The 25625-nt window shown below is 53.8% G+C and overlaps 10 protein-coding genes across 10 annotated transcripts; 6 read left to right on the top strand and 4 right to left on the bottom strand.

The window, feature by feature from the left end:
- Positions 1–263: 263 nt before the first annotated feature.
- CC84DRAFT_1052609 (MFS general substrate transporter) lies at positions 264–1921 on the bottom strand (the record flags this gene model as incomplete). The annotated part of the gene is made up of 2 exons (XM_018173498.1): positions 264–1387; positions 1438–1921. Coding segments are annotated over 2 exons (1608 nt in total), but the record flags the coding sequence as incomplete, so codon positions are not given.
- Positions 1922–3122: 1201 nt separating this feature from the next.
- On the top strand, positions 3123–3798 carry CC84DRAFT_1168802 (peptide methionine sulfoxide reductase msrA/msrB). Its single transcript, XM_018179491.1, has 2 exons — positions 3123–3264; positions 3333–3798. Exons 1-2 carry the CDS (start codon positions 3198–3200, stop codon positions 3689–3691), a joined length of 426 nt encoding a protein of 141 aa, XP_018030259.1. The 5' UTR covers positions 3123–3197; the 3' UTR covers positions 3692–3798.
- Positions 3799–4799: 1001 nt separating this feature from the next.
- On the top strand, positions 4800–6339 carry CC84DRAFT_1190723 (uncharacterized protein; the record flags this gene model as incomplete). Its single annotated transcript, XM_018181136.1, has 4 exons — positions 4800–4955; positions 5006–5113; positions 5167–6092; positions 6144–6339. The coding sequence occupies 4 exons, from the start codon at positions 4800–4802 to the stop codon at positions 6337–6339; spliced, it is 1386 nt and encodes a 461-aa protein (XP_018030258.1).
- A 242-nt stretch (positions 6340–6581) lies between these two features.
- Positions 6582–7379, bottom strand: CC84DRAFT_1180741 (uncharacterized protein; the record flags this gene model as incomplete). The annotated part of the gene is made up of 1 exon (XM_018180505.1): positions 6582–7379. The coding sequence occupies one exon, from the start codon at positions 7377–7379 to the stop codon at positions 6582–6584; it is 798 nt and encodes a 265-aa protein (XP_018030257.1).
- CC84DRAFT_345034 (uncharacterized protein) lies at positions 7271–8532 on the bottom strand. Its single transcript, XM_018185864.1, has one exon. It carries the CDS (start codon positions 8229–8231, stop codon positions 7554–7556), a length of 678 nt encoding a protein of 225 aa, XP_018030256.1. The 5' UTR covers positions 8232–8532; the 3' UTR covers positions 7271–7553.
- Positions 8533–10417: 1885 nt separating this feature from the next.
- On the top strand, positions 10418–12877 carry CC84DRAFT_330423 (uncharacterized protein). Its single transcript, XM_018185862.1, has one exon. It carries the CDS (start codon positions 10774–10776, stop codon positions 12781–12783), a length of 2010 nt encoding a protein of 669 aa, XP_018030255.1. The 5' UTR covers positions 10418–10773; the 3' UTR covers positions 12784–12877.
- A 2705-nt stretch (positions 12878–15582) lies between these two features.
- Positions 15583–16392, top strand: CC84DRAFT_1180739 (uncharacterized protein; the record flags this gene model as incomplete). Its single annotated transcript, XM_018180504.1, has 2 exons — positions 15583–15742; positions 15902–16392. 2 exons carry the CDS (start codon positions 15583–15585, stop codon positions 16390–16392), a joined length of 651 nt encoding a protein of 216 aa, XP_018030254.1.
- Positions 16393–17238: 846 nt separating this feature from the next.
- On the top strand, positions 17239–18305 carry CC84DRAFT_1222235 (uncharacterized protein; the record flags this gene model as incomplete). The annotated part of the gene is made up of 2 exons (XM_018183345.1): positions 17239–17330; positions 17384–18305. The coding sequence occupies 2 exons, from the start codon at positions 17239–17241 to the stop codon at positions 18303–18305; spliced, it is 1014 nt and encodes a 337-aa protein (XP_018030253.1).
- Positions 18306–19202: 897 nt separating this feature from the next.
- CC84DRAFT_1103118 (heat shock protein 70b) lies at positions 19203–21442 on the bottom strand (the record flags this gene model as incomplete). The annotated part of the gene is made up of 5 exons (XM_018174997.1): positions 19203–19698; positions 19754–20850; positions 20903–20983; positions 21033–21142; positions 21199–21442. The coding sequence occupies 5 exons, from the start codon at positions 21440–21442 to the stop codon at positions 19203–19205; spliced, it is 2028 nt and encodes a 675-aa protein (XP_018030252.1).
- Positions 21443–23958: 2516 nt separating this feature from the next.
- On the top strand, positions 23959–25314 carry CC84DRAFT_1050164 (NADPH dehydrogenase; the record flags this gene model as incomplete). Its single annotated transcript, XM_018173461.1, has 3 exons — positions 23959–24039; positions 24088–24219; positions 24271–25314. Coding segments are annotated over 3 exons (1257 nt in total), but the record flags the coding sequence as incomplete, so codon positions are not given.
- Between the last annotated feature and the right edge of the window lie 311 nt (positions 25315–25625).

Genomic DNA, 25625 nt, shown 5'->3' with positions numbered 1-25625 from the left:
TGCCCTCCGAGTTGTCACGAACACTCTACTTTGCAATTGTGAACAGCGCCGAGGTAAGACATTCAGGTTAGATTGCATACTTGTCATTTGCTGTCCATAGATTCAAGAGGAGCCATTCGAGCATTTAATGAGTGCGATCGCACGGATCTCGCGTCGGAGACCGTACGACCTCACTTCGTCACACCTAATTTCATCCCTTCTCGTTGCAATCATTCATTTCATCTTTATTTGAAGCGCCGCACAACGCCATCTTCGCCTTTGACTTCCCCATCGAGCAAAATTTCATGACCATCTCCTTCTCTTACAAACTGCGCTGCGATGCTTCCAATGACAGCCACACAAGCAAGTCCCCACCATCCCAAGGCGACGATGCCCATATCTAAACCTTTTCCAAATAGCCAGCCAAACACAATCGGGCCAAAAGTTCTAGTAAAACTAGATACAGACTGGCCGATACCATGCATGGTGCCCAGGACTGATGGGTGCGGGCAGCAATTGTTTATGAGAATCGCGGTACACGGCAAGGCGAACGTTCTAGCCAGTACCTGGACAAACAGTACAACAGTTATCGCTATCCAGATGAGTGCGCCAGACACGCCTGCTGGAGGCTTCGAAGTACTTGGCACAAGGCTGAGAACGGGTGCGATAAAATACGCAACAGGGAATAATAGGAGGAAGATCCGATAACTTCGCGCCGTACCCAGTCGGGAGCTAAGTCCTGGATACAGAAATAGCTGAAGAGTTATGCCGATGACACCAAGAATCGAAAGTGCCAACCCAATGCGTGGAGGCGGGAGCGCCATACCGCCGGTGAAGTGTAAGCCGCGGGGCTTGAAGCCGGGTGGATTAGGGTGGTCTGGGTCATATCGTGGAGCAGAAAGGTAAGTGAACCATAAAGGGTTGAAAGTGCCGACGTGCATTGCCATTAGCCCATGAGATAACAGGGTAATGAGAACATTGGGTGTCCACATCCGCCGAAAGGGCAGCTTCGGTCTTCCTAAGACCGGGTCCACGGTCCGAGGAGACAATGGCTCTGGGTGCGCAGATGTGGGTGTAGCTTGCATCTCCACAGCCGATACTGAAGCAAGCTCATCTCCAGGTATTGCAGTGTACGCATGATTATCAGCGGATCGTTGCCGGAAGACTCTGCGCTGGATCCAACGTCCTATGCGTAGGCCGAAGTCAGGCTTGTCCTTGCAGAGCTCGCTCGTCTCTTCGAGGAACAAAACGATACTTAAGGCGGCCATGAAGAGAAAAACAGCACTTATCAGATTCGGTAAAGCATACGGCGACTTGATCATCCATTGGACACCTTTTTCGCCACCAAATAGCGACCCAGGGCCAAATATAGACGGATAGCTGCCAACAGGGTCGGCCAGAATGCCACCTAAACTTTGTCAGTACATTGAACAGTCAACGTCCTGGAAAATGTCTCACCAAGAATCGGGCCAATAATGACGCCAATATTAAAAGTCATGGGCAGCAAAAGAAAGGCTCTGCTCTGGAATTTCTTCTCTTTGATGATTTCGGAAATCATTGTCCTCATCACCCCGACGTTACCGTTCAATACGCCACCAAGGCAGCGAAAGAATAGTGCCGTAAGGAAGCTATGAGAAAAACCGAATCCTATGATAGACACCAGTGTGCCTAGAAGACCAATCGAAATAGCGCGCTTCCGACCTCCGTACTCAGCGTCCGCAAAGCGCCCCCAAGCTATTGCGGTCAAAAACTGCGCGCCAGGAAATGCAGCATGGAGAATACCGGCCTGGTAAGCGATCGTCGAATCGGGGAGGCTAGGATCGAATGACCTGAGTTGGTAGAAGATGTATGAGCCGAGTGAGGTTTGAGTGAGAGGTTCACTGAGCCGAGCGAGTGTGAGAACGGCGAGTTGGTCTTTCCGAGGCAACGAAAGCCATGTCACAGGCCTCTCTTTTATAGCTTCGGTTTGCTCTGTTTCATTGACTAGAGGCAGGGCGATTCCGCCTTCGGCATTGGTCTGGATGATGAGGTCGTGTGAGCGTCCATTTTGTTGGCTATTGATTCTGGCACCTTCAACGGTCCCGCGTTTGTGTGGATGGGTGCCGATAGAGGTGGTGTTCTGTCCCAAGAAATGATCATCTTCTTCATCCTGCTCTACCAGACGTTTACCTTGCGATGAGGTTGGTAGATATCTTATCTCCGAAGTCGCAACGGTCCCAACAGGTGACGATTTTTTCGTAGACAAGTCGGGAGAATGATCTGCGAGCGTAGGTTTGCCACTCATCGATAGCGAATCTGAAGTCTGCAGCACCTAAGCAGACTAGATTGTGTCTGCTTGGCGACAATTCAAGGCACGAAGAAAGGATGAGAGAGCAGAGACTGGAAGGGAATCACTTGCTCACAAGGAGATAGAGAAAGGCCTGCATCGGAGTAAAGCAGTTCGGATTGAAGTTAGCATGCATCCTGATTGGTGTGCAGCGGTAGGGGAGGCCCTTGTTCGTGTGGCCGTTCGTAGGCTCGGCCGACTCCCGCGGCCGCGGGAGTGTGGCTTCTGGCGGGCAACGTGGAGTATGGAATATGGAGTTAAATTTTGGTTGGTGTATGATCGAAGTAATGTGCATCAGGGCGAGTAAATGGAACTCCTCTTTCAGAACGAGCGGAAGGGAACCGGGTCAGTTGCGCGAACGGTAGGTATGGTTGGCTGTGGGCGTGCAAGTTACTCCGAGAGCTCGGGAATAAGCAGGTCACGTGAACAGGGCACCTTGGACCCAAGCTTACATATGTAAGAGTTAGCCCGACGATAGTAAAGCAATTCGTCGCGGGACTTTCATGAAGAAGCTCCTGGAATCATATCATGCGGTCATTTATGTGATATCGCTATAGAAGGGTAGAGTCGGAGGATGCTCGCTTTCAGCGAATCATGACGCCATTCCAAATCGCCGTGGCGGCGGCGCAAGCTCCCCGCCCCAAAGATTCCATAATCACCGTCTACACAGCACAACGAACAGTTCCACATCACCTCATCCTTCAGCCTATAAATCTTTCTCTTGATGCGCTTCCCATCGTTCCCAACACTCATCCGCACCTTCCAAGCCTTCACGAATAGCACTTTTCGAGTGGCGAGCTCCACTCGCGGCATCTACAGCTCCCCGCAGCGCGCAACGCCCATCCGGTCTATGAACAATATCCCGTTCCTCGGCGCGCTCTTCGGTACAAAAATGGCAGACAACACCAACTACCCAATCCAGAAGCCTGAGGGAGAGTGGCAGACCCAGCTTTCGCCAGGTACGTCGCGATGCCTTCGCCTAACATTGCTCTCGCCTGATCGCGTAGCTAACGTGCACCGCTGCCAGAGCAATTTCGCGTTCTTCGCAAGAAGGGAACCGAGCCACCTGGCTCCAGTAAGCTCGACAAGCACTACCCCGACGCCGGCGTATACACATGCGCAGGCTGCGATGCACCGCTGTACAAAGCCAACCACAAGTTTGACTCCGGGTGCGGATGGCCTGCTTTCTGGGACGCATTCCCGGATGCTGTCGGCCAGCGGCCAGATCCAGGTCTCGGCATGATGAGGACGGAAATCGTATGCAACAACTGTGGAGGGCACCTAGGGCATATTTTCAAAGGCGAGAGGTTCGGGAACCCCAAGGATGAGAGGCATTGCGTGAATGGCATATCAATCAACTTCAGCCCCGAGGAAAAGAAGGAATGACTCGCCGAGACAGGGCAAAAGACGGCACGAGAGAGGCTCTGAGTATTTGGCGAGGGAGTTGTATCATATGTTCGAATCATGAAGGCGACATGATGACCAGATGACGATCTGTAGATATTTGTGTATAATAAGAGGAAACTCTCGTTCACAAGTGGTCAATACCGATTGGAGCTGTTCGACATAATCTCGGTAGCACCTGAATCACTCTACAGCATCGCAGGGATGTACTCATTTCCCGGCCTACGTTCTGTTACTCATCAAAATGCAGAGAGCATTGGTTAGAGCTATGAGCCCAAGGCAAGTACCAAGATCGCTTACGGAAGAGTCACAGGCTACTAGACACGAAAACGTGTCATCTTTCCACTATGGAAGGCATCGACTTGCCGCAGCAGCGACCCGTAACTCTTCTTCCACCCCACGCAGCACCAAAGGCAAGGATCCAAAACAACTTACGATCGCTCCGCAGGCATCCATCGAATATGATCGTGGGATACCACAGCAATTGTAGTATATTGCTGTCAGTGCGAGCCAGTTATTGGCCGCGAGACGATGGTCCAGCGTGACATCGTGGCATTGCTGCACTGTCATGGCTGACCCGACACAAGTGTTCCCGTCCAGTTCCACAAGCCAGCAACAGCATAGCCAAAGTTTCGCGTGGGGTATGACACGGTCCTTCAGTATCTACTGCTGAAAAAAGCTGGCCTGTGTGAGGAATGACGGCGACAGAAAGAGGAGGTTGTGGTCGCAGAGCCATGCGCGGTGATTCCGTCAGCCAATCACATGTCAGCCAGGTTCAGCCAGCCCCAACACAGGCCCAACACCATCCTCACGTTCATACACAGCGCCCAGGCGCCATTCTTCTCGTGAAATTAGTCCGTTGTTGACATCCAGCGGACGCGGGACCCCTCTTCAGCCTTAGCGGAGCTCCGTTCAATGTTGCTAGCTCCGTATCGAGATCCCTCACACTCACACTAATTATCATCAAAGGGACGCGCTGCTGAAAGTTTTTCTGCCAGTCGCACACTTCACACCAATCTTCAATCTCAGAGCAGCCATAGTCACTTCTTCAAGAGAGAGTAATTGTAAACGTTCAACACAATCCTCCCTCATGGAGCTCCTGGAATTATACTACGATGTCCTCATTAAGATAATAGAAGAGGTGGAACCTGAAGACTTGGCTGCTTTGGCGCAGACCTCAATCGGTTTCAATCATTTCGTCAAAGGCAACGAAATGTTGTATAAGGCCCACTATTTGAAGAACTTTGTAAGCTGCAGATCTCCAGTCCTGTAATGACATTCAGTAACGCGGTGAAGGATGATCCCCGGCGGCGACCAACAGATCCCGCGCCGGATTGGATCGCAGAGCTCCAACGACTCGTCAAGCTTCGCAAGATTCTTCAGTCACAGAGCCCAGACGTGAAGGTCGGCTAAAGTCCCACATGAACGTAATACGAAGTCAGCTGACCCCTGCACAGTCTGCAAACATGGATTTCGTGCTCGAAACAATCAGCACACTAATCAAAACTGGCACAGAGAGCGAAGGCTTATCCCTCAATTGTGGAGAGCTCACAAAGCTCTTTTCCAATCCTCAAAATGCCGATATGTTCATGCATAGGTCCTCGCTTTACCGCAGAGCAGGGATGGAAACCCAGTCTCAGGCACAGAGTCTAGAGACCCGTCAGCAGAGCGCAAGACTGCATTCTATCTACGGCATACCCAAAGACTCGACTGGCCGCCGTACGCTCTCCACACACCCGTTCGCTCGATCACGTGTCTATGATTTGCGCAATTACTCCAAGCGCTCGCGCTGGGGTCCGTTTCGCAACGATGGCAGCATGCGCGTTGACTGGGAACTCGTTGAAAGCATAATGGTGGTTTTAGGATACAACAATGGGATCTGCTCACGCCGCTACATGGACCGATTCGTCCTCCCTTGGTCCGCACCCTTTGCGAATATCTTCCAAGATCGATTCGCGCACCTGCCCTTCACAGACCTGCAACCTCCATTACCAAGCCTGACGAAGGAACCCAGTCTGCCTCTCGACTTTCAGGATCCCTACAACGTCTCTGGAATATGGGCACGAATAGTCTGCTTCCTCGATTACGACGATCTGTACGACTTCAATTTCAACACGACCGCTGTGAGGACACCGGAGGACCAGCCTTTACCGCCGATCACGATGGAAGAGGCTGTCCGCCATATCATGATGCACCTGGAAGTGACGGCCGTCACTGCGCCTGGCAAAAACGATAACCAGACGATGCCTGTGATACACTTTGACGGGAAGGCGCGCGCAGTGGACACGAACATGGACGCAAATGCTAATTCGAGTATAAGAGGGTGTGTCAGGATGACGCCCGAGGGTGAAGTGCGATGGAGCACTGTGTGGATCTTCAATGGGTAAGTGACCTTCTCAATGGAAGACATCTGTATATACTAACACTTCGTCAGCCACGAAGAACGTTGGCGCAGCGAGGCCATTCAAGTTGGAGGGCTGCGATCCAAGCGTGGCGTCGTCGGCGTCTGGTACGACAAGAGTTTCGATCCTCATGGGCCGGCGGGACCCACGGCGTTCTGGAAAGTAAAAGAACTTGCAAGTGGGACTGACGAGGATGGAAATGATTCAGATGATTTTATGGAGCTCTAAAAGCATATTTTTTGGTGACAGTGGGGCCGCAGGAGCATCGAACATAATTCACTTGTCAAGTTGCGTTTCCCGCATTGTACATCATTTATCTGGTTGTTTACGGAATGGCAAAGTAACAGAAATCCCGATGTCACCCTATCCATGTGACATCAGTATCTTGAGCAGTACTCCATGAGTCTTCTTCGAGTCATTGAACGGCCAAGCTGCTGGCGCCTTATTCACCATCCGCTTATATCGCTCATTCATACAGAATCACACTGTATGCACAGCAACCGTCCACTCCTCAATTCACAGTGCTGAGCTTTGCCCTCGTTCACTGGTATGCAATGGTATTCGCAGATGTCTTGCGCACCGAATGTGTCGACCACCAGGCACTTGGCCGCAGGCTTATCGGTACCGATTGCAGGTTGGATGGTCGATGGTGGCGGCTCAGCATTCTGTGTGGAGTTCGCGGGTGCAGAGCGTGACGCTGTTCCGGTAGATAACGGCGTAGAGCTCGGCGGGGCAAAGATAATTGGAGTGACGGTAACCCACGTGGTCAATGTACTCGGTTGCGGGGTTTCTGTGCCGATGGAAATGAGCGTTGTAGTCGTGGTGGCTCGCTGCCAATCGAAGTTTGTATTCGTTGCGTTCTCGCAATTCGATGAAGGAATAGAGCGATTGTGGGAGATCTTAATGCTGACCAGAAAGGCAGTGACGAGTCCAACCACCAAGGTCGCCACACCAGCGATCGTGTAGAGAGTTTTTTTGTTGGCACAGCCGTGCCTGGTGATTGATTGAGTCTCAAGATCGCTAGGTGCCAACGGGTGGTTGGGATCTCGATAATCAGCAGGCATTTGTTGCGAGCCAGTTTTCTGCATTTCGATGGTGGTGTCGGTGCGGAAAGGGTTGTTCGAAGCTAGTGAAGGTTTGGTCGACATTCTTGGTTGGTAAGTGCTGTTTGATATTGGTAGGTACGACGTGCGGAGCAGGAAGGAAACTTGTGCAGTCTTCCAAAACAGGTAGTTGTTAAGCAACAACTTTAAGTCATGCGGGAACATTGTGAAGCTAGAAGACAGCACAAGCGATCATCGTGTTAAGTACTTGACACTTAGCAACATAGAAGGTGACACCGTGCACAGTGGCTGACAGTCAACACTGAACTTTTTGTAGCTGTGAGATTTCGGCACAGGCCATTATATGAGGATTTCATGACCATCTCATAGAGTGAGTTCCTACAGGACCAAGGGTACCCCAGAGGTCCAGGTTGGGCCCCGCATCTGCCCATGGATGGTCGCGAACGGCTCAAGCAGCATCGGTGAAAGTGTGGCTGATCTGTCTTCATGCGCGTTCTTGTGTTGTCGAAGTATGATTGTTATCGATATATTCAGCGCGAGTGTGATTGCAAGGATGAAAAAGATACTGGCGCAGACACATAGGGTGACGCGACGCGCGCCCAGCAGTCTGCTTCGATTTGCTGGGTGGGGCGGCAACGCTTTATTCACATCGCATGCTGGCGGGCGCTGGTCGTCAAAGTGTTCGCCTATCGTCAATAGCTCTTGCTGTCTTGGACTTGCTGAGCCAAAGACAAATGATTCCAGGTATTGGGAGTTAACCCGCTCATACTTGGGGGGATTTTCTATCTTGGTCTTGGGAGATGTTCCGACAATTTTCGAGAGACGACTCTCAAGGTCAGATCTCATTATTATGAAATGCTGCGAATGAAGTGAGGTGTTCAAAATCCAGGTATATTGTGTGAAGGTAAAAGTGTAGAATGTGAAACGAAAAGAGGAAGCGTGCGTAGTCGTTGAAATAGTTCCATGGGTATTGCTATAAGCGGAATACAAAGAGCCTATTATAGCTCTCCTGAATAACGGCCTTGACGCTTCCCGGAACAAAGGAATCAAGCACATTGTGCTCTGGTGCCACTTAAACCCGATGACAAGACAAACGAGTTCGCCACAAGATACTTGCGCTTGATGTTCAAGCTAGGTGCAGTTCGCTCGTTGATATAATGGTCATCGAATCTTGGAAATCATGATTCGAGACGGCGTAAAGCAGACTATGCCACGGATAGACCTTGTCTTCAGTTGAGCGTCCAGCGCGGTACTTGAACAATGGCTGTAGGTTGAAAGTGGTGCACGAATATTCAAATCAATATAGTGTTGAAAGCCCGTGCCTCTCATTTGTCCCTTTTTTTTGTGGCGCCTTCCAAGCTTCCAGATGATTCACCTGAATAATGACGACCACGCGATCCCGGCTTATACTGAAGGTCCTTGTAGAACTGTTTCCAGTGGTACGCATATTTTGATTTGGGAGATTTTCAAGTTTCGGGTTGCGCTGATGTCAAAGTGGTGCGCATTCGTAGTGACACTTGATGCGATACTCAACAGCGTCAGTCCGAATCCCGTGGTACTCTAACCGGACCACCGCCTATGAGCAGTGTTGGATGGAAGGGGTGAAAAATCCGGGTCTGCGGGAATGGGACGGCCCATCACTCTGAAGTGTGTTATGGATGGCAGAAAACTCGTCTCTTTTTGGTCTTTTGTTTTCCCCTTCGCTCCTCATGTCTTTTCATGACGGGAACAGCTGCGAGGCTGACTATAGCAACAAGACTACAATAAGGACTAGTTTCAATATTTTGCAGTGGCGCGAGGAGTGTACATGTAAAGCGCATTTTGGGTACTTGAAGTATTCCTGCAGATTTCATCTACTTAATTCAGCTCATCAACGCCAAGCGTGAATTATACCAAGCCAGATACTCTTGGAGGGTGTGTGAAAGATTTAAATCACGATCATATTATTGGACAGTTGAGATTGCACATGACCGAGAAACCGTTCCTGCATACTTTGGCGTGAGTTGTACGGTTCGGTGGTAAAGCGAAAGTACCCCAGTCACAATGTACGGCGACAACACATGCAGGGCAAGCAAAAGCGGAGGCATTTCGGACATGACTTGAGCGTGTTATCGCTCTGGAACGATGTGCAGAACTGGTACATTGGTGAAAAAGATCACCGAGGTCTCAAGCCATGAATGATATTGGAGCACTTGCGTGATGCACACGCATGATAGCGGGATCGGGCGCCAATGCAGTAAGAGATGTAGCGTTGGCTGACGACGCTGCTCATGCGGCCAAATTGGGCTAGAAGAAGCAAAGTCTATGACAGCTGGGGCACCGGGCATCTTCATGAGGGAAGGTCATGGCATCATGCGGCCATCGCGTTCGGAGGCTGACTTGAAGCTGTAAGTACTCAATGGACGACAGAGGACCATGACGACATAAGCGCATCTTGTGCCCGAAGAGGCAGAGGCTTGGGAGGATGTTGACGCTGGATCTTCAATGCTTCAGACATGGAACGTGGCACAGAGCTGATCCGTGTCGCACAGCTTGCCCGAGCCGCCCGTGCCACCGAGGAGGGCCCGCAGCAAAATGCAACGTCTCACCGCGCGATGTGGGTAGAGAAAATATAGATGGTAGTGCATGTGGAGGGGCCGAAGGTGAGCGATGGTGAGGTCGGCCGGAGTTTCGTGGTGGTCAAGTACCCTTGGTGGGCTGGAGGCGCAATCTATCTCACGAACGCCCCAGAGAAGGGCAAAGGCGCTCCACGAGGAACAAGCTAGCGGATTGCCGTACATGGCATGGTGAGGTCGAGCCTCAAACACAGGGTCCCCTGGCGAACGGCCTTGATTGGCCCCCCACACGAAACGCGCCGGAAATGGCGAGCCGCTCAACGCCAGCATCGCGATGGCCAGGAGAGCGACAGTGCCGTTCGCCGTGCGTTCCTTATCACCACTCAGTCCCGCGTTGCGCCCGCTGCCAACACGCAGACGCCAGCCTTGCAGCCGTCTGCGCACCGCAGTCCCTCCATTCCCTGCAGTCTCTCCTTTGCGCCTTCCACGATACCCCTCCAGCGCGCCTTCCAGACGGGCCTTCGCGCCTGCCGCTCTTTGTCCGTCACCCAGCCCAATTGACCACCGGCACCCACTCTCTTTGTATTCACCGCGCGCCCACAATAGGAACACACGCCGCCGTCAGCGGGCCGCAGACACTGTTATATCCTGTCTTTGTCCTCGGGAAAGCCCCTTCCGTTCTCGAAACATCTCAAGCATTGAGCGCCTCAGACAGCAGCCCCCGTCGCATCATGCGCAGCACGCTCGCCTAGCCTCTCCCGAACCCCGTTGCAACCGCACGCCTGCGCCTGCGCCAGCTCTACAGCCTCGCTCAGTCTCCACACCCAAAGACTCCCTCCCCTGTCGCTCATTTCTCCGCGTCAAGTGGTGTGCAGCCGGCCTGTCACCACACACACCCCAACGGCTTCCTCCGACCACCATTCCTTCCTCCCTTGAGCTCATCTGGCCTTCGATGCTGGCATAGCTCTCGCCACTCCTTACACTACAGCTGGACTGTCCCGTTGAGCGGATATAACACATAATAATATCAGCAGCAAGCAATCATGGGCTGCTGCGGCGACCGCGAGAAGGGCATCACCGTCACCGAGGAGCAGAAGTGGGACTACATCACCCTCTCTGACTTCAAGTCGTCGTCCTGCCTTACGCCCTTTTCCTACGTTTGGTTGTGGATCCTCGTCATCATATCAGGTGCCGTCTACGCCGCCGATGCCTTCACCGCCGTCAATCTCCTCGCTTTCGACAAATGGTCAAGCCAAGTCAAGCCCAAGATCGACTTCAACATCACAAAGTGGATTTTCGCCGTCTGCATCATTGTCTCCTACGTCTTCTTGGCCTACCGATGGATTCGCGCAATCCGCGTCATACGCTCTGGCGGCGTCGCCGAGTGCTACCTAGAACCCCTAGCCGCTATCTTCCAGAGTATGCGACTGACTAAAGAAGGCCAAGGATGGCGCCGCTTCTTGGTCTTTGCCGAATTGACCAAGAGCAGAAAGGGCGTCGATTACATTGCGCTCTTCGTCTACTTCCAGTTCAAAGGTGCTCTAATTGTCATCCTGGCACAGGGCCCGCGCATCGTCGTCAATGCCATGACGCTGTGGGCTGTCGTGCAAGCCCAACTCATCCCCGAAGGAGACCACGCAGCGCCCAAGGGCAAATCACCGGTCGCCCAGTTCTTCCTCAACATTGAGACCATGATCCAACAAGGAAACAAGCAAGAGACGGTCATCTACTTCACCATGTTGTTCTCCTTGGTCATCTGGGTTATTGCCTTTCTGTCGCTCTTCTTCTCCGTTCTCTTCTACGTATTCTTCCTCTGGCACTATGTGCCCAAGGCCGACGGAAGCCTGACCCAGTACTGCCGCAGAAAGATCGAAAGCCGTCTCGAGCGCATTGTCAGCAAGAAGATCAAGAAGGCCCTAGAGAAGCAGGACCTGAAGCGCAAGAAGGAGGAGCGGGATGCTTTGAAGAAGGGAGGCGCAGAGGCGCGCATGCCCACACTTCCCAAGCTTGGTGGAGTCGACGACGACACCTCGTCTATCTACTCAGGCGTCACGGGCATCACACGCTCAGACACTATGACCACATCAACCACGCTTCCACCGTACTCCTCCAACGCACCATCCCGAACAAATACGATGAACACGATGAGCACTGCGAGGACCGCCGTTATGAAGCCATCATTGCCATCATTATACGAGAGGCCTGTGCCCACTCGTACCGACACTCAAGGCACTACAACAAGCTTTGGTTCCAATGCTCCACTTTTGAGTCAAGTCGGTGACATGGGAATGGCCTCCCCAGTGCCTCCTCTGCCTTCGCTTGACCCACATGCCGAGTACTTCTCTGGACCACCTGGCCCTCGACCACCACCTAGCGGCATGAGTGGAAGGCCATTCTCGCCAATGTCGCAAGGTCGCGCGTCACCATACTCGCAGCGAAACATGCTTCCGCCCGTGGATACCAGTGTTGGAGGACGAGGCTCTCCCGCACCTCAAACCATGTCGTCTACTGGTTATGGCAATCGCGGCGTGTCACCACCTCAAGGCAATGTACCCTATCCTAGCCAGAGAACAGGTGCTTCGCCACTCGGTGGGCCAACCTTTTCTCCGTACAATAACCCTGGTCCAGCCACGGGTCCAGCTTATGAGATGTCGCCAGTAGATCTCAACGCGTCTGACAACACACTGGACTATTATACTCAGGGGGGCAGTTCAAACGACTACCGGCCGCCACAGCTACCCAGTACTCTTCGTTCCGGCTCACCGGCACAGATGCAGAGTGCTGGACCACCTCGGACAGGCACGGTTCCACCTCCGCGATCGGGCACTGCTCCACCTGCGAACCCTCGCGCTGGACTGCCTGCTACATTGCAATCAGCCATTCAGCGACGCGAAGCGTCTCAGCCTCTCCCTAACCGTGGCATGCCCATGCACCAGCAACAGCGCAGTGCTACCGCGCCTCTAGGACAACGATGGGCACCGCAGTCTGACGCAGAGCCGATGCCCAGGAGCAACACGACTGGACCAGGGCCCCAGGGCCACCACCCCTACTAGGTCACATCGTCCTTTTCCGTCCACTACATCGATTGAAAGCATTGCCCATTAACGATCGAGATACCACTGCCAGCTGCTTATCATCCAGCTGATTCTTTTTGTATCCATTCCTGTGCATTTCCTGGCGTTCAATTCTCATCCTCGATGGAAAAACCCCACTTTTTCACTGCAACCACCTACTTTTACATATGCTGCGACGATACCTTTTTGACGAGACGACTGGAGGTTTGACGATTTGCTGCTACTTGTTCGAGATACCCTTCGCCGCTGGCCTCGAGCGTCCATTCGCTTTGCCACTGGTTGGGGAAATACTCTTTTCGATTGCGGAGAGATGGTTTGGGTTTTGCTAAGGAGTGGCTCGCATGAAAGGCATTCGCATGGCGAGCGAGTTGTATAGAAAGCTCTGGAGAGAAATCAAATTTCGTGCAATTCCATGTGTTGATCAATTGCGAGTCTTTGCACGGGGTGACGCGGTGCTGCGCCTTCGTCGACCCACCCTCACTGCATTTGTGCGTAAGCTGTGGCGACGATCCCAAAGCACAATATTGTGCGATTATATTCTTATGTATCTTGCACAAAAAGGCTGCAAAATAGGGCCTAGATTCATCGCTCGGAAATCTGAAACAGATTCAGGTCTGCCTCGTGCGCGGATGGATGTTAGTATGAGGCGGGCCTACAGGCACAAGGTACAAGGTACAATCAATCAATACTCCACCTCCGAAAAATGCAGCAACGAATGCAGACTACTGTTACATGCTGAGCTTACAGGCGTGAAGCGCAAAGAACTGTGAGCAACACCAGCGAAAGAAGTAGCGAGAAACCAGAGCAGGAGTGTAGAAAGGCCGTACCTCGCACCTCCATAGAGGTTTCCATACTCGATTGCCTATTCTTGATCGCACTTCGTGCCTTGCGCTCGTCCCGCAGCAGCAGCAGCAGCAGCAGCAGCACACAGCTACCTACTCCTTCCTGCGCTCAGCGCCCGAGCCGCTTCTCCGTCTCTAGCAACGCATAATTCATCCGCAACACCGGAACGGCGGTCATGGTCATGGCCACCTGCAGCACATGTTTCGAACCGCCGACCTACATACCGCACTGTAGAAACACGGCGGACCTGAGGCGTCGTGTATGCCCATTTCTTATGCCGCTCTATTGAGAGCAACAGGCTTATAGTGGCCAGTGAGCGTGGCGCAGTGTACAAGATAGGCAGTCGTGCTACAAAAGTATGTAAGAAGTAGGCAGTACAGTAAAGCATGAGCTGTGTCGGACTTCCGTCGAGAGACAGCGCGAGGCTTGGGCTTAGGGCGGCGGAGGATACATGAAGGATGGAGGGAAAGCGGATTGCATGCTTTGCTTTTGCGTTTGGAACGGGCGGAGATTATGTGGTGAACGAGAGGTTGCTCGGGACAGAGGAGGTGTGGACAGAAGAAAGTAGGGGTGAGATACAATGGGCTAATGTATGCGCTGCTTGGGTAGCGGTGGAGAGGGCCATTTGAAAAGGTAGTGCTGTTCATAGGCGGAAGACAGCGAGCTGTGTAGCTTCTCCCAGCAAGTCGAGGCAAATCCTTTGGATGGTGGGGTATACCCTCGCGGCTGTTGACGACCCATGCCCTCGTCACGACTCACAACCCACCAACAACCTCGTATTCACCACCTTAAACACTCGTAAACCTTACCTTTGTATGTGGTGATACTCCGGAAATAGTGCACGCCCTCACGTCTTCAACCTCAGCTCCGACACCTTACAGCGGACTCCGCCAGCGCACACCCATGTTTCGAAACACCAACACACGCCGCAGATCACCCGCACCACCCATGCGCGACCTGCTCGAACCAGTGTTCGCGCCAACCACAGCAGCATGTCGCGGCATGTCACGGTACTCCGCATGCGGTTGCGCAAACCCCTTCTCCTCAGTCGTGTGTGGGCTATGCGTAGATCAGGCGGACACCGTTAGATTCGGCTCGTTCCTCGTTTTGGAGAGAACGTTGTGACCTTCCCAGGGCTCAAGCGAGCGAGCAGAGTTCCGAGCGATTGTCGCAGAGCCGCAGCTTTGAAACGAAAATTCGTAAACGAAAACAACATGTCACACAGCACCAGACAACTGTCTGGCTAATGGAAGCCCAACATTGCAGCGCAGATAAACGCGATACAGTCTGTATGGTACAATTGATGGCGCTATATCCTTTTCGCCTTGTTGGTGCATGGAAGCGAGCAAATTTGTGCTCAACGCGAGTAGCCTCGAAGCGATCTTCGTCTACTGTGTACTCGAGTGTTGGATTGTGCGCATTCGCGTACTCAACAAGCGTAGTGCTGGCGTGCCATCTCACGTAGGAGAGCCCTCCGCCCTTGGAGTGAAGCGCTATGACTGCAGTAAGCGGGCAGATGAACCACCGCTTGGTATTTAGCTCTGACCTGGCATATCCCAGCTCTCGCCGGGCTGTCGAAGCCATGGCTTCTCACGTAGACTTCATCTCCCTTCCCCCAGGCAACGCATGGCGTACCATCTGGGCCAGGTGGAGTCGCATTACACACAGAGCATTGCATGACATCATGCTCCGGTCGATCACATCCCTCGTATCGATAGAAAGCAGGTGTATCGATAAGCCGGGGACATGGGTTGCTGAAGATTCGGAGAAAGGCTGACGTTTGTTGAATGGTGGCTTTTCGGGCGTTGGCTGATATGCACCGTGCCGTGCGGCCTCGGGCAGATATATCCACGGCACTTCACCACGCCTCTCAGGCGGCGGCGGCGGCACTGTCGGTCTTGGGAAACGGCACAACGGTGAATCAGCTCGGTCAACATGATCCGTTGGAGCGTAGATGAAGGTCCAGAATATCGCGTGCGCGACTCTCCCGCGACGGCACAACGTGCGGCCCACAATCGCAGAGAGTCTACTGCAACAGAGAAAATCACGACGGCGCATGCTGCATTTGAGGTTGCAGCCACCGCTTTGTCTGCCAGTGAGGATGCGAGAAAAGTCTTAGACAGATTTTGTTCAAGGCCTTGCGAGATAGCGTACCATCTTACATACACACCTCGGTTCTACTCGAAGCAGTTCCCCATCGACCAACGGCGGCGCTCCACGTTGTGATCGGCCCTGCAGCGTTATGTAGTTGTAGGTCTGGGCTCTGGTGGTGTGGATGTTTGTTTTGTTGTGCCTGAACCCGACTGGACGGCCGACTGCCCCGTTCCTTGTAGCGACCCGCAAAACGGCGCGAGCCCACGTTGCGACGGCGATGACTGGGTTCCTGGGAGACAGGGCTGCAGCTGCTCACAGGTTGTTGATGTAAGACGTGAAGGAAATAGCTCACCCGCATACGGGCTGCAGCGGGCAAGCGTGGTGGGCAATGCAAGCTGTGCGCGTCACAATTCGCGGTACGCGCAAACTTTCAGTAAAGGTTGGCAGAGGCTCGCAGCGCCAACGGTCGCCGCCACCACGGCTTCACCCACATGGGCGCAAAACGAGGACGGGGCGTCGTTGCTTCACACGCACGCAAACTCTGATGCGACCGAGCAGAAAGGTTTGCCGAGCGCTTCGCTGTCTTGCGGACGTGTTCTGGAATACGCAGCGTCTCCACTCGTCTCGCGGCGAGCAGAAGACGACGCCTAGCAGCGCGGCGCGGCACCCAATTGCAATGCCACGCTCCCCACAAAAGCGCACATCCTCATTGCGCGTCCACAGAAACCGCTGGCCCGAGTGCTATTGGTCAATCTCCACTGGCGAAAGGAGGTGGGTCTGGCGACTGCGCTGGTGACAGGCGCCGCGTCCACGACGGATGGGTGCGTTGTTGATGCCAGCATCCACACCTCGACGGGTCCCCACCAGCGTCGGCGGTGAAGTGGCACACGGGCGATGCGACCTTGGCTAATGGAATGTGCACACCTGTTTGTGACGATGCGGTGCCTGACTGCTGCGCTGGGCACCCAGGAGGCGAAGATTGAAACGTCGGAGGTCCAAGCCCGCGCCGCCAGGAACACCAATGGCGGGTGAGTCCGCAAGTGACCCTAAATCCAGGCACCGGATCCCATTCGCCGGGCTATAGATGACTGCGGTGATTGACGCTGCGGAAGGTAAGGCGCGATGCTGCTTCGGGGAGCGCGCAAGACACGGGAGATGAGAAGCCACCGTCGCGACAGGGCCCCCAGTCCGTCTTTGTCGCGCGCGGGCGGCCCACTCACACAGACCAGGGCTCCTGAGTCCAGCCGGCTGAGTGCGCCTCAAATGATCCTGCGGCTCGCCGCTCTTTGCTTCCTTTCTCCCCGTTCCCCAGAAGGTTCTTATTGTGACCTAGTCCCCTCGTTTTGACAACCCAACAATCGCGCGTTCACTCATTCACGCAGCGGTCCACCCATTCACCCCAGTCACTCTTTGAAGTCGCACGCACATATCTCGACGATACAACCACGACTTGACGACCACACACACAACAAGAGACCAATCTTCATCCCCATCAACATGCGTTACCAATCTGCTATGGCGCTGGGCGCCCTCGCCGCCGGACAGGCTGCCGCCTCCAACCACGGCCATGCCAACTTCCACAAGCGACAGTGAGTGACTCGCCTGTCGTGGCTAGATGCTGGCGCATACTGACACCCCCCAGCGAAGTCAAGGCTCGTGGCGCCGACGCCGTCAACTGGGACAACGTTGCCTTGGACCTCAGCGCCGTTGACTGGAGCAAGGTCGACTACGGCAACGGTGCCGCTTCCACTCCCGCCGCCTCTACCCCCGCTGCGGAGACTCCTGCCTCTTCCCAGCCCGAGGTCGTCGCTACTCCCGCGTCTTCCAGCGCCGCTGTTGAGGCTCCTTCGTCCACCGAGGCCGCTGCCCCTGCCGGGGCCTCTGTGTCCTCCGAATCTGTTGGAGACATCGTCGGCGACATCCTCAGCGGCATCGAGAGCTTCGCCACCAAGCTCGGAGCCCAGCTCGGTGTCAACTCCGAGACTGAGAACGGACAGATCTGGATCGGCGGTGACGGCAAGCACTCCGCCACCTTCACCAACGGCGCGGACAAGGACGCCATGGTCTGGTGCTGGGGCAAGTCCACCATGTGGATCAACGCCAACCAGCCCCTCATCTCCATCAAGCTCGCCGCTGGCGAAACCCAGAAGCTGTCGGTTGCTGATGGCTTCTCCGGCGGATGCGGTGCGTCCTTCGACGACTCTGACCTTTTCATGGGTCTCCTGAACGAGTCCATCCTCGAGTTCACCTTCGGCTCCGGCGCCAACGGCTGCTTCGACATCTCCCGCGAGATCAACATGAAGGGCATCCAGCTCACGGCCAAGGGCGCCAAGTGCACCAGCGGTCTCGATGGAGGCTCCCAGGCCTGCACCTTCGTCTGCACTGACTCCAGCGCCACTCGCTGCGGTGCGGGCGGTGGTGACTACGCCATCGATGTCGGTACCTCGACCAACGGACCCTGCATGGTCGGCAAGGACCCCTTCACTGGTGACGCCGCCGGTGGATGCCAGATGGCCGATGACGGCGAGCACCTCGAGGTCACCATCCACGGCGCCCGATGGTAATCCCGTCGCCCGTGTCTGTAGTCTTTGCTGTTGACTTGTTCGTCTTTTTTGTATCATGCTACTCTTTCTTGAGATACCCCTGCGCAAACCTCTTTGGGTATCTCTTAAGAAACACGTTAGGATACAGGCTTTCTTCTGTACTATCCTTCTGTTATATTTCGCACATCAATGTATATTTGTTTAACTGTCATGGAATGTGAGTACCAAAACATGAAAACTAAAAACCAACTGCGTGTCTACTTGGTTGTGACTTCTCACGCATTGTTCAATGATTTTCTATCACCCCGACGAGACAATCGTCGAACCGGCCGCATGCGCGCTGCGTCTCTAACCCGCCGATTCGCTGCAATCTGTGGGCCCAAGTCTTCATCGTCTCGTTTGGCCGCCCTGGTATGTAGCAAATGCTCGGATGGCCGTGGCTCGTCCACATTGCTGGTGTCCTGTGGCTCCTTAGGTACCATTATTGACCGCTCAGGCGAATCTCGAAAAGAGCAGCCGTCTTCAGGGAAAACTGGAGGATAACAATATGGGTGAGGATGTGTAAGAGAGCGGAAGTTGGCAGGTATGTGCTTGTCGCTTTCTTCGAATTCGTGGAATTTGGCAGCCACGACCAACCACACGCAATGAAATTCACATGCAGTGTGGTCGACAGCCACGTATGTATCACGCGAGCCCAATCTCGTCACAAATTCTTGGACGTATCACCAGTGTCTATAGCACATTTACGTTCATTTCAGTTATCCATTGAGATGGTTTCTAAAGAGACAGCCTGCATACTCCACATAAAACCCGAGGCGTCTATACAAGACGGCCGATGTAAGTTTGCTATTCGTACACGGCCAGAGCCGAAAGTTAGCTCCTTAGCCGCAAATCATGCACGTATCAAGCTTTTATCATCTACAACTCATCGTGGCCAGCATCGTCGGCACCCTCGCCACCAGCTCCACCGTAAAGCTTGGAGGTGATGGGGTAGGCCACGTTAGAGAGCTTCTCAAACTGCTCATCGAAGTCCTCGGTGACAGCTGAGGCGGCGTTCTCCTCGAGCCAGTCCTGGGTCTCCTTGATGGCCTCAGTGATGGTCTCCTTGTCCTCGTCGTCGAGCTTGCCACCGAGACCATCGTCATCGTTGACCTGGTTCTTCAGGTTGTAGGCGTAGTTCTCGAGCTTGTTGCGGGACTCAATGCGCTCACGGGTAGCCTTATCCTCATCGGCGTACTTCTCGGCCTCCTCAACCATGCGCTCAATTTCCTCAGCGGAGAGACGGCCCTTGTCATTCGTGATAGTGATACTCTCGGCCTTGCCGGTACCCTTGTCGACGGCGGAGACCTTGAGGATACCGTTGGCATCGAGCTCGAAGGTGACCTCAATCTGGGGAACACCACGGGGCGCGGGGCTGTCTTCTTGTCAGTGTCTGCTTGAGGTCGGTTTTATGCGATAAGAGCACTTACGGAATGTTGGTGAGCTCGAACTTGCCAAGGTTGTTGTTGTCCTTGGTCATGGAACGTTCACCTTCAAAGACCTGGATCAAGACCACAGGCTGGTTGTCGGCGGCGGTAGAGAAGATCTGGCTCTTCTTGGTGGGGATAGTGGTACCACGCTTGATGAGGTGGGTCATGACACCACCAGTGGTCTCGATACCAAGGGTAAGCGGGTTGACGTCCATGAGAATGAGATTGCTAGCAGCCTCGTCACCCGCGAGAACACCACCCTGAACGGCAGCACCGAAAGCGACAGCCTCATCGGGGTTGACGTCCTTACGAGCCTTCTTTCCGAAGTATTCCTCGAGCATAGCCTGGACCTTAGGGATACGGGTAGAACCACCGACAAGGACGATGTCATCGATTTCGCTCTTCTTGAGCTTGGCATCCTTGAGAACCTGTTCAACCGGCTTGAGGGTCTTCTTGAACAGATCGGCGTTGAGCTCTTCAAACTTGGCGCGGGTGAGAGTCTCGGAGAAGTCCTCGCCCTTGTGGAAAGATTCGATCTCAATCTTAGTGGTCTTCTGGGAAGAAAGCGTGCGCTTGGCCTTCTCGACTTCGCGTTTCAGCTTACCCATGGTCTTCGCGTCCTTGGTGATATCAACACCCTTATCCTTGTTGTACTTCTTGACAAAATGGCTGATGACACGGTTATCGAAATCTTCACCACCGAGATGAGTATCACCAGCGGTAGACTGGACCTCGAAAACGCCCTCCTCAATAGACAAGATGGACACATCGAAAGTGCCACCACCAAGATCGTAAACAAGGACCTGGCGTTCCTTCTTGTCATCCTGCTTGTCAAGCCCGTAGGCAAGAGCGGCGGCGGTAGGTTCGTTGACCACACGGAGAACGTTGAGACCAGCGATGGTTCCAGCGTCCTTTGTGGCGGCACGCTGAGCATCGTTGAAGTAGGCGGGGACAGTGACGACAGCGTTCTTGACAGTCTCGCCAAGGTAGCTCTCAGCAACCTCCTTCATCTTGCCCAAGACCATAGCGGAGACTTCCTCGGGGGTGAAGGTCTTCTCCTCGCCTTGAACCTCGACCTGGACGCGGGGCTGGCCACTCTGCAGAGGGCGTTAGCAGGTACATGATGTGAAAGCAAAGCAAGTCGCGTACCTTGGAGACGACCTTGAAGGGAAAGTGCTTGATGTCATTCTGGACCTCCTTCTCGTTGAACTTGCGACCGATGAGACGTTTCTGCCACTTGTCAGCTTCTACCCCGCTTGCAGGCAGAGATTGTACTCACGATATCGAAGATGGTTCGGTGGGGATTGCTCGCGTACTGGTTCTTTGCGGCATCACCAACGAGGCGCTCCTCGTCGGTAAAGGCCACCCAGGAAGGCGTGATACGGTTTCCTGTGGCCCAGCAGTCAGCTTCGTCCTGTGGTGCTCGAGGCGGGATGTGTGCTTACCCTGGTCGTTGACCATGATCTCGACCTTGCCGTTCTTCATGATACCAACACAAGAGTAGGTGGTGCCCAGATCGATACCAATGACAGGTCCAGAAACGCCGGTTGAGTCGTCGTCCTTGACGGGGACCTGGTCCTCAGCGCGGGCTGTCCGCGCCATCATCAGACCGCCCACGAGGACGAGGAGAAGGTAGAAGGCGATGCTCCATGTCGAGCGCCGGTCGGCGCCCCGCGATCGCCGCGCCATTGTGGTGCTGTGTGTGGGCGAAGAACAATTGAAAAGGTTCCTGCTCAAGAAGAGCGCTCGCGTGGTGTGGTTGGAGCAAGCAGAGGCTCCGGGTATCTCAAGAAAGAAAAGGGAAGGAGAGACAATGGGCGGTGAAGTGAGGTGGGAGTGGAGTGGAGGTCGGAGACAGAGCAGAGCCAGTCGTCGCGGCGTTATAAGGCGTTGGCGCTGCACTTTTAGTAGAGGACATGTATGTGTAGCAGCACAGAGCCCGGGAAGCTGCTCACCGCCTTCTGGATACGGGCAAGCGCGGGCAGAGAGAAGGTGCCACCTTGCCTGTTCGCGAGGCCCGAGAGCGCTCATCAGCCTCCATTTTACCTATTTTCATGCACTGCTTCAGGACACGTGTAGCGAGGCCGGCTACTAGAATCTTCCGCGCCTGGACAAGCAGTCTGCAGCCGCTCGGCCATGAGCTGCTCGGGGACGCAGCAATCCCGCGCCTGCGCCTTGCGGCACTCTACTGTACTCTCACCTTAGCATCCAGGAAAGCTGCGTACATGCCGGCCTCTGACTGCCCCTCAGTCTCTCTCTTCTGCCATTACCATTCCCCCACTGTTATCGACTATCGCCGCAGCCGTCGTCGCCAAGCGCCCCGCCACAGACGCTCCGATCGCTGAAACCGTGTCCTTTTGACGGCGGCGCCAGGCGGTCAAGGCGTCGCCTTAGTCATCTCCCCTTCACTCTCCAGCCAATAGCCCTCGTGTTAATCTGCAACGTTGCCGCAACTTTTTGCCGCCGTTAACAGCTGTCTGTCCGCATGGACCGAACCGATGACTCTACCACGAGGCAGCAACAGAGTAGTCATCGGATGCTCGTGTGCGTGCTGCCGCATGGGTTCGAGGTAATCTAGACACGTAGTTATTCCGGTTCGACGTTGAGTCACAATCAAGACGATCTGGCTTTCTTCTTCATAGTTCCAGACGAGCGATGGTAGAACAGGAGTATACACAGTACGCTTGATACTTTATCCGAATCTGTTGTGGCCTGTCCGTAGCGCTAGACACACTGCTACCACACCCAAACTCTGTCCACCCAGTGCATGCATATTGCTGTTTTGAACAGGTACCAAGCTTCGTAGCGCCTCTATCCCAGACCTTGTCGCATCATTTCCGTCCTTCTCTTGCTCGAAGCAGAAGATTGCTGAAGCCATCGATCGCAGCACTAAATATTGGCATTCATGAGAAGCCAATGACGCCGACTTCAGGCCTCGCCAGGAAACCACCAAGGCCGCAGAGCTCCGATATGCTGCACATTCTTCGACTATGATGGCATGCACAAAAGACACCAATATCGCATTGCCTAAGATACGGCTTTGCATAATAGCTATTCGCACAATTTCGAGTGGGGGATACGATCTTCACGCGACGATGGTGTCGCTTAACGTAACAAATATTTGTAGCGATCGAACCTACCAACACTTGCGAATGGAACTGCCAGGAATGCTGTAGAGGACAGAGGATAGATCCCAAGTGCTTCATTCCTTCATTACAGATTCAGCATTGCGACCACATGCTGCATTTGGTATACTCTTCGACTGTCGATTACGGCACTAAAGGCTTGGACGGCGAGCATCGGCGAAGGTTGATAGTTGTGCTGTCATCAAGGCCATAAGACACGGCCTGAGATGACGATCCAGGTGTTGGGAAGCATGCTAAAACATAAGTGATGTTCATCAAGGTATTCATCAGCATGATACACGGGGATGAGGAACAGCAATGCTCGGGCCGAACGTGGAGGAAGTTTGTGGACCCGATACACAGCATGCGAACATGCTCTGATTAGCCGATGCTTTCGTGTGCTATCATGTAAATCTGCTCATACGTCCTCTGCATTCGGCATCAAGTTCGGATTTACCGGTGAAGAGTTCAACAGCTTTACCTGAACCTTGCTGACAGAGTTGCGGCGAAGGTTCGGAGGAGATGCAATGCCGACACCACCGACTGCTTTTCACGGCCAAGTGGGCTGCTTAGAAACCCAGCACAGCCACTCATTGGACACCAGGACTGCTTGATATGCATTATTGTGTCATTATGTAGCTGATGGATGATGGTAGGGCAGCACGCAAGATTGCACACTAACATTTTGAGTATGCTTACAGCAGCAGATCCCGCATTACATGGTTCCGCATCGGGAGGTACACCCCCAGGAGCTTGCGCTTACCTTTTGTACACGAAGAACACGTCCAGTAGAGCCCACAGAAAGAATCAACGCCTTAGAAATCAAGCCAGGCACGGTGGCGTGCTTTCCTCTTCGGGGTGGCGGGGCAGTTCTGATTGCCCCGCGGCCAGGGTTCACTTGTCAATGGTTCCGACAGGACGTCACTAACCGTAGCCCTGTCCGAAGAGTGGGATAAGTATAAATCTTGCGCGCGTTCCCCAGCGTCTCCCACTCATCACTGCACAGTCCTTTAAGCCTTATACCCGAGTCTTTTTCAGCTCTTTGTGAGTTTCTGCAATATCAAATTGTTCAAAAACATGACGAATACACAACACGCGCACCATGGGCTTGCGAAGACCGTCGAGGGAGAGGACCACCTCGTAAACAGGCCTGCACCTGGTGTACGTTTCAAGTAGCTTTTATCGTGGAATCTCAGCTGACACGCATAGATCTCCTACTTCACACCGCTTCAAAACCCTCGCGCAGGAACGGCCCTGGGCATGAAGGATGGCAGCGAAAAAATCCCTAAGATCTTCAAGCCGCTCAAGATCCGCGGTCTTCAGCTTCAGAACCGCATCTTTGTACGTCTTGTTGGGACCAGGACAGAACGTGACTATCTCTGACACTCTCAGGTCTCTCCTCTCTGCCAATACTCCGCCGATAACGGACACATGACAGACTGGCATCTCACCCATATCGGGGGCATTGTTCAACGTGGGCCCGGTCTTACATTTATTGAAGCTTCCGCCGTTGTTCCCGAAGGTCGCATAACTCCTCAGGACGTCGGTATTTGGCAAGATTCCCAGATCGAGCCGATGCGTCGCGTTGTTGAGTTCGCCCACTCTCAGAACCAGCGGATCGCCATCCAGCTCGCACACGCGGGCCGAAAAGCTAGCACCGTTGCACCATGGCTCAGCATGGGCGACATCGCCACAGAGTCAATGGGTGGCTGGCCTAGTAACGTGTATGGACCTAGTCCCATCGCGTTCAACGACAAGCACGCGCAGCCCAAGGAAATGACCAGGCAGGACATCGAGAGCTTCAAGGCTGCTTTCAAGGCCGCTATTGGACGTTCGCTGAAGGCCGGATTTGATGCCATTGAGATCCACAATGCTCACGGCTATCTCCTGCACTCTTTCCTTTCGCCTGCATCCAACCACCGCACCGACGAGTACGGCGGCTCCTTCGAGAACCGCATCCGACTCACAATCGAGGTCGTGGAGCTTGCCCGAGCCGCTATCCCAGATACCATGCCTCTCTTCCTCCGAATCAGCGCCGATGACTGGCTGCAAGAGGCCGGAATTGAGGGCTGGACCATCGATCAAACCGTCCGCCTCGCCGAGATTCTGGCCACCAAGGGTGTCGATGTGATAGACGTCTCCTCGGCTGGTCTCCACGAGAAGCAGAAGATCAAGGGCGGCCCAGGATACCAGGAGCCGTTCGCCAAGGCAATCAAGGACAAAGTTGGCGACAAGTTGCTCGTATCCACCGTTGGATCGATCACGAATGGCGAGCAGGCAAATGGATACCTCGAGAAGGACAATCTGGATGTTGTCTTCGCTGGACGAATGTTCCAGAAGAACCCCGGACTTGTCTGGGCATGGGCAGATGACCTCGGCGTGGAGGGCAGATGGGCCAACCAGATTCGATGGGGTTTTGGAGGACGAGGATCTAAGGGTGGACCGAAGACGAAGACGAGCAACGAAGCTGAGTTCCAAGACTACAAGAAGCAGTCTTCCCTTTAAACCTGATTTGAGCACAGGTGTAGAGACCGAGAAGTACGGGTTCAGCGTTGGCAGCATGTTAGTATAGAGTTTCACGAGCATTTGTTGGAGTTCTTGCTTGAGATTGAATGAAATATTGGTTGACAACGGGAATTGGACTCCCGGTAACGGACCATGCTAGCATAGACGATACATGACTACACTTCAAGCTCATAAGCGTAGAATAGAGTGAGTCGATACAAGATCAGGTGTGTGCCAAATCT

Source organism: Paraphaeosphaeria sporulosa (genome assembly GCF_001642045.1).
Source record: "Paraphaeosphaeria sporulosa strain AP3s5-JAC2a unplaced genomic scaffold CC84scaffold_13, whole genome shotgun sequence".
In the NCBI taxonomy this organism is placed as follows: domain Eukaryota; kingdom Fungi; phylum Ascomycota; class Dothideomycetes; order Pleosporales; family Didymosphaeriaceae; genus Paraphaeosphaeria; species Paraphaeosphaeria sporulosa.
This window is presented reverse-complemented; position numbering and strand designations above follow the sequence as displayed.

What these genes read in the sequence shown, in the direction of transcription:
- CC84DRAFT_330423 (XM_018185862.1), top strand. Translation starts at nt 10,774, where the DNA reads ATGGGCTGCTGCGGCGACCGCGAGAAGGGCATCACCGTCACCGAGGAG.
- CC84DRAFT_1168802 (XM_018179491.1), top strand. Translation starts at nt 3,198, where the DNA reads ATGGCAGACAACACCAACTACCCAATCCAGAAGCCTGAGGGAGAGTGG. An exon ending in GCAGACCCAGCTTTCGCCAG is followed by an intron (nt 3,265 to 3,332) that starts GTACGTCGCGAT and finishes CACCGCTGCCAG; the next exon opens with AGCAATTTCGCGTTCTTCGC.
- CC84DRAFT_345034 (XM_018185864.1), bottom strand. Translation starts at nt 8,231, where the DNA reads ATGTGCTTGATTCCTTTGTTCCGGGAAGCGTCAAGGCCGTTATTCAGG.